This window comes from Drosophila obscura, unplaced genomic scaffold (genome assembly GCF_018151105.1).
Source record: "Drosophila obscura isolate BZ-5 IFL unplaced genomic scaffold, ASM1815110v1 contig_95, whole genome shotgun sequence".
NCBI classification, from domain to species: Eukaryota; Metazoa; Arthropoda; class Insecta; order Diptera; family Drosophilidae; genus Drosophila; species Drosophila obscura.
This window is the reverse complement of record NW_024542889.1, coordinates 1,375,796-1,381,137: the sequence shown is the minus strand read 5'-3', so window position 1 is coordinate 1,381,137 and position 5,342 is coordinate 1,375,796. Positions and strand designations below refer to the sequence as shown.

The 5,342-nt window shown below is 56.4% G+C and overlaps 1 protein-coding gene across 1 annotated transcript; it reads right to left on the bottom strand.

The window, feature by feature from the left end:
- Positions 1–1,359: 1,359 nt before the first annotated feature.
- LOC111079921 (probable endo-1,3(4)-beta-glucanase AO090023000083) lies at positions 1,360–2,535 on the bottom strand. The gene has a single exon (XM_041596074.1). It carries the CDS (start codon positions 2,533–2,535, stop codon positions 1,360–1,362), a length of 1,176 nt encoding a protein of 391 aa, XP_041452008.1.
- Positions 2,536–5,342: the final 2,807 nt, after the last annotated feature.

The following is a 5,342-nucleotide window of genomic DNA, read 5'->3' as shown; positions in this document are numbered from 1 at the left end:
TGGAATGAGTGGCGAGGGAAAAGTGCGGCGCTCCGCGCGTGGGATCGGAACGGGGCCTTTACAGCCAGGCACGGGAAGGGAATGCTCGGGGGAATGGGGAATCCAGTTTCGGGGGTGCAGTGCGTGCCCGCGTACACACCGTTCAACTGGTCCTCCGGGGGGGAAAAGGCGAGGTTTTCTACGGGGAAGGTGCTACGGGAAGGGGGAAGGGCGGACCACAGTCACCGTGCGTTGACCGCGTACCGATGCTATGGCCCGTCTCCCCAAGGATAGTGGTGGAGAGATGGAAGGGTACAGTTTGGTGGCAGCCGATACAATAACCAAGAGCGTTTTATATATATTCTTTATTATATCCGTGGTTGGGTCCCTACCTATCGCACCGTCTCTTTCTCTCCCTACACACCCACGTAAGTGAGCCGGCTTACCCGTCCTCTTTTCGCCTGGTTTGGTGTTATTTCGCTGATTCTCGGTGGCCTCCGTGTTGTGGAAATCTTCAGCGGGCAGGATTCCGTCGGTGTCGTTGGCTGGGTCCTGTGTTGTTGTCGTTGTTGCCAATCCTGGGGGCGGGGGTCACGGCGATCGCACTAGGTCTGGACTCTGCTCTGGAACTGAACTGCTCGCCTCTGACACCATTTATCGACTCCTGGCTCGCATCTTTTTTGACGCGTGCCAAGCCGCTTGATCCGGCCTCTGCCGGTAATTCTGCCCGGCCCTCGGCAACTTTGTAGCTTAGCTGCCGAACGCTGAGCCGATCGTCGATTATCTCTTGCGTTGCGGCGCTGCTCCTCTCTCGGCTGCTGTGGGCTGGCTTGGGGTGGTTTTCGGCTTTGCGCTAGAATTGCGTCGTTGGCTCTGCCCCTCATATTTCTGACGCGTGACAGTTATGCTTGGCTAGGGCTCGCTTCTCCCGACGGCCAGCTCCGTTCTCTTTTCTTAGGCCCGCCTGGTTCTAAGCGTATCCTCCCTTTCGTTCGCTCGGTGTTTCTCTTTCGTGTTCTTGGTACTGGTTCTTGGTTCCTACTGCTGGTTCCTGGTTCTGGGTGCTGGTTCTTGGTTCTTAGTGATGGTACCTGACTGCTCCCCAGAAGTCATCGGTCCCACTAACCAACGTTTAGTTTAGTTTACTTATTATATATTTCGGTTAATAATAGATGGTACTTATGCTAGGAAAGAAATAGTGGGTAATGAATAATATAAAAAAAATATAAGAAATAATAACAAAAAAACAAATTTCTTGGCAGTTTCGTTTGCCGGCGCTGGCTCCTAATTCCCCTGCCCTGTCGTTGTGTAGGAGTCTACTCCTTCACACTCCCTTCTTATTTCGGGGGGCGGGACGAAATAAAAATCTCTTTCCGCTGGTTAATGGATATGCGGAAACGTTGTCCCGCAAAGTTCTCCAGCGTTCGGGACCGTGGCCCGACCCGGCCGTGTCGTTGGATTACGCTGTCTATGAGACTTCGCGGCAATCGACTCCACTCCACCCCACTCCACTGGGGTCTCCACTCGCCATCCCTCTGGTGCCACCGTCCAATCCTGCTCCGCTTGAACCGCATCGAGTGTGGGGAGTTCCTCGTACGCGGCCATTAGGCCGTCCGCTATTTCCTCGTCCAACTCCAGTGACGTGTCCCCCTCGTCTGCCGACGCGCTAAGGCCTGGGGCGTCGGTCTCCTCGGTCTCGTCATCGCTGATGATGACGGGCTCCGTTGACGGGGCTCTGGTGGGCTCTTCGGGGGCCTCAGGCTCCGGTGTCGGCGTGTCCCATCGCCGTCGATCTCCTCGAGGCTCGGGGGATGCCGTGCCTGACCGAGGCTCGCTGCTCAGCGGTTCTGGTGACTGCCCTCCCGTTGGGGAGTAGGAAGGTGTCCGTGGCTCGTAGCTCGCCTGGGACGATGAGTCGCCCTCGCTGACTCCGGATTCCCGTTCCTCCGACTGGCTGCTCATAACCTCCGGCTCCTCGCTGTCGTCCTCCGACCGTTCCGCCTCGCTGCTCAGCACTTCTGGCTCCTCTTCGCTGTCGTCCTCCGACCCTTCCGCCTCGCTGCTGGTGTCATGTTCGCCGCCCGCTTCGGCCCGTTCGCGGTTGCGCGCGTCCTGTATGGCCTGGAAAGCTTGGACGGCCTTCATCCAAGGAGTCCCTGGAGCTTCGGCCGTGTTCTGAGGCGCAGTCTGTGGTGGGTCGGAGTTGCTGCTGTTGATGGCCAGGCTGAGCTCTGGGAGGAGGTCGTCCCATGTCCGCTGGTCCCCGTCGATGTATTGGGCGATCATGGTTTTGATTGTCCTATTGGCCCGCTCGGTTGGGTTTTGCTGAGGTGTGTATGGAGCCGTATGATCCAATTCCATGCCGGCGAGTTTACAGAAATCCCTCAAGGAGCGGCTGGTGAATTGTGTCCCGTTGTCGCAGACGAACCTTCTGGGGACTCCGAAGCGACTCAGGATTCGTTCCCGGAACGCCTTTTCCAGCTGTGCCGTGGTGGCTTTGCGCAGGGGCACCAGTTCCACCCATTTGTTGAACGCGTCGAAGAATACTAGCAACATCGTGTTGCCGTGCTTCGAACGGGGAAGTGGGCCGACGAAGTCCGCGCATAAGATATCCAGTGGTCCCTGGGCCTGTCGGGTATGCATATGCCTGGCTGGTTTTTGTTGGCTCACCTTGAATTGCTGGCAGCTGGCACATCTTTGGACATATCGGGCTACATCTCGATAGAGTCCAGGCCAGTAATACCGTTGGGTCACTCGGTTCGCAGTCTTCCGAATTCCCAGGTGTCCTGCTGTCGGGTGGTCGTGGCACTCCTCTAACACGCGTCGGCGGTGATCCTTGGCGACGCATAGTTTCCACTGAATCGCGTCCTCCTCGATTGATCGGTTGCTCGCTTGTTTGTACAGTTGGTTATTTTCCATTATGAATTCGGGGTGCTTTTCGGGCTGTTCGTGGATCCGTTTGTATAGTCTTTGCAGCCAGGGGCAGGTGTTTTTTTCCTCTTACGTGCGCTGCAAAGTTTCCAAGGGTTGTCGCGAGAGTGCATCGGCCACGATGTTCTGACTTCCACGACGGTAGTGTATGTCAAACCGGTATTGTTAGAGCTCCAATGCCCAGCGAGCGATCCCACCAGTCGGGTTGTCGATCGAGTTCAACCATTTCAGCGCGAGATGGTCCGTGATCACGGCGAAATGGTAGCCTTCCAAAAAGCACCGTAGCTTCCGAATTGCCCAAACGATAGCGAGACACTCTTTTTCGGTGGCCGAGTAGTTCTCTTCGGCCAGGAGTAGTCGGCGGCTGGCGTACGCGATGACACGTTCCTCTCCTGCTATTTGCTGCGTCAGCACGGCTCCGAGGCCGTATGCACTGGCGTCCGTTTGGAGTACGAACCTCTCGGTGAAATCAGGGCACGCCAAAACTGGAGCCTGAGTTAATTTCTCCTTGAGTGCTTCGAACGCCTGTTGCTGGTCCAGGCCCACTTTTGGTTCTTCTTGTCGGGTGTGCCTCGACATCGGCTGGACCATCGTAGCGAAGTTGGGGACAAAGCGGCGATACCACGATGCCATCCCGATGCAACGTCGTAGCTCCTTTAGGTTGCTGGGTGGTGCCAGTTTCCTGACGGCGATGACCTTGTCTGGATCCGTGTGTATTCCTTGCTCACTGATGACGTGTCCGAGGTAGACCAGGCTTTTCCTAAAGAAACTGCACTTTTTTCTATTCAGCCGTAGGTTGGCTTCTCGCAATCTCCTGAAGACTTCTCGAAGGTTCTCGACGTGTTCCTCTAGCGTGGCTCCGATGATGATGATGTCGTCCAAATGACGCTATCTAGCGCTCGTTGAAAAGTCGCTGGCGCTGAGTGCAGGCCGAAAGGCATGACTTTGCAATGGAACAGTCCTCTGCCCGGGACGGTGAACGCTGTCGCCTCTCTGCTATCCTTAACGAAGTAACGCTGCTTCACAGGTTTGTTATCCCTCATGGTGATGGTGTGCTCTGCGATGTGGGAGATTCCGCTTAGTCCCTCAAATTTGGCCAATTCTTCCTCCAGAAATTTGGCTGCCCAGGGCGTGGGAGGTCGTTCCGGGTCTTGGTCTGGTTGCCAAGGAGAGAGGTCCTCCAATTCCATGGCGGTGGCGGCCGCCAAAACCTCTCTGTCGTAGTCCTTGTCAGCTGTACGAAACGGGTTCCGTTCTCGAGCTGATCTAGAGTCGGCCCGTGGTTCCAGCTGGTAGTCCGTCGTCCTTTTCTGGCTGGAGTCGACCCGTGGTGTCGGGGTGCTGCATTCACTTACTGGGTTGCTTGGTCTGATGACCCCTCGCTTGTTAGTCGCGGCTCGATATAATTTCAGACATGGGGCCGCGTTCTTTCGTTCCAGGTGAGTCGTAGCTGTTGTTCCCGTTGTACTTGAAGGCGACTCTCGGTTCGTCTGGCTGGCCCTGGATTGGTCCAGCGTAGCCACAGCCATCTGGTCCGAAGTCACTTGGTCCTGGCGATGCTTTGAAGGCGACTCTCGGTTCGTCTGACTGGCACTGGGTTTATCCAGCGGAGCCACAGGCATCTGGGCCGAAGTTCCTTGGTCCTGGCGATGCTTTGAAGGCGACTCTCGGTTCGTCTGGCTGGCCCTGGATTGATCCAGCGGAGCCACTGCCATCTGGGCCGAAGTCCCTTGGTCCTGGTGATGCTTTGAAGGCGTGCTACGAATGAGGGAACTGGCCATGGTTGGACCCATCGGTGTCGCAGCTTTCCTTGTCGTAATCGGGCTTGGGTCCGGTTTGGGTGTCGAATCTGTTGTCCTGCTTTGGTTGTCGTGTCCCGCTTGGCTATGGCTGTTCATTTGGTTGGTGCCCAGTGTTGTGGGCAAGGGCGTTTGAGTGGTGGTCAGGCTGTCGTTCATGACTATTGGGTCGGCAAACATCACCGTTCTTGGACCCAGTGACGCCGTGATTTCTGGTGTGTTCTCAGGAGGGTGTTGTCGCCGCTTGAGTTGCAGATAAGCTCGTCCACAGTGGATCCTTGCACGGATACCACACAGAAAGTCAAGCCCCAGAATGATGTCATCCAGTACTGTGGGTAACACTAAGAGAGATACCTGTGTTTCCTGCTGGTCGAGGCGCACCGTCGCTGCTACTGCGTGTGTGATCTCCTTCCTTGAGTGGTCGGCTAGGCTGATCCTGGTTCTCACTGCTCGTTGATTTTCTGCCGTTCCTATCTCGTCCGCAATCCGCTGGCTAATGAAAGACCGGGTGGCCCCTGTGTCGAGTGTGGCTGAGCAAGCCCTTCCGTTGATGGTCACCAGAGCCACGATCCTCCCTCCTGCCATGCTTAGTGGGTGGATGTCCCCGGATCATGGGTGTGCGTCTCCGCCCGT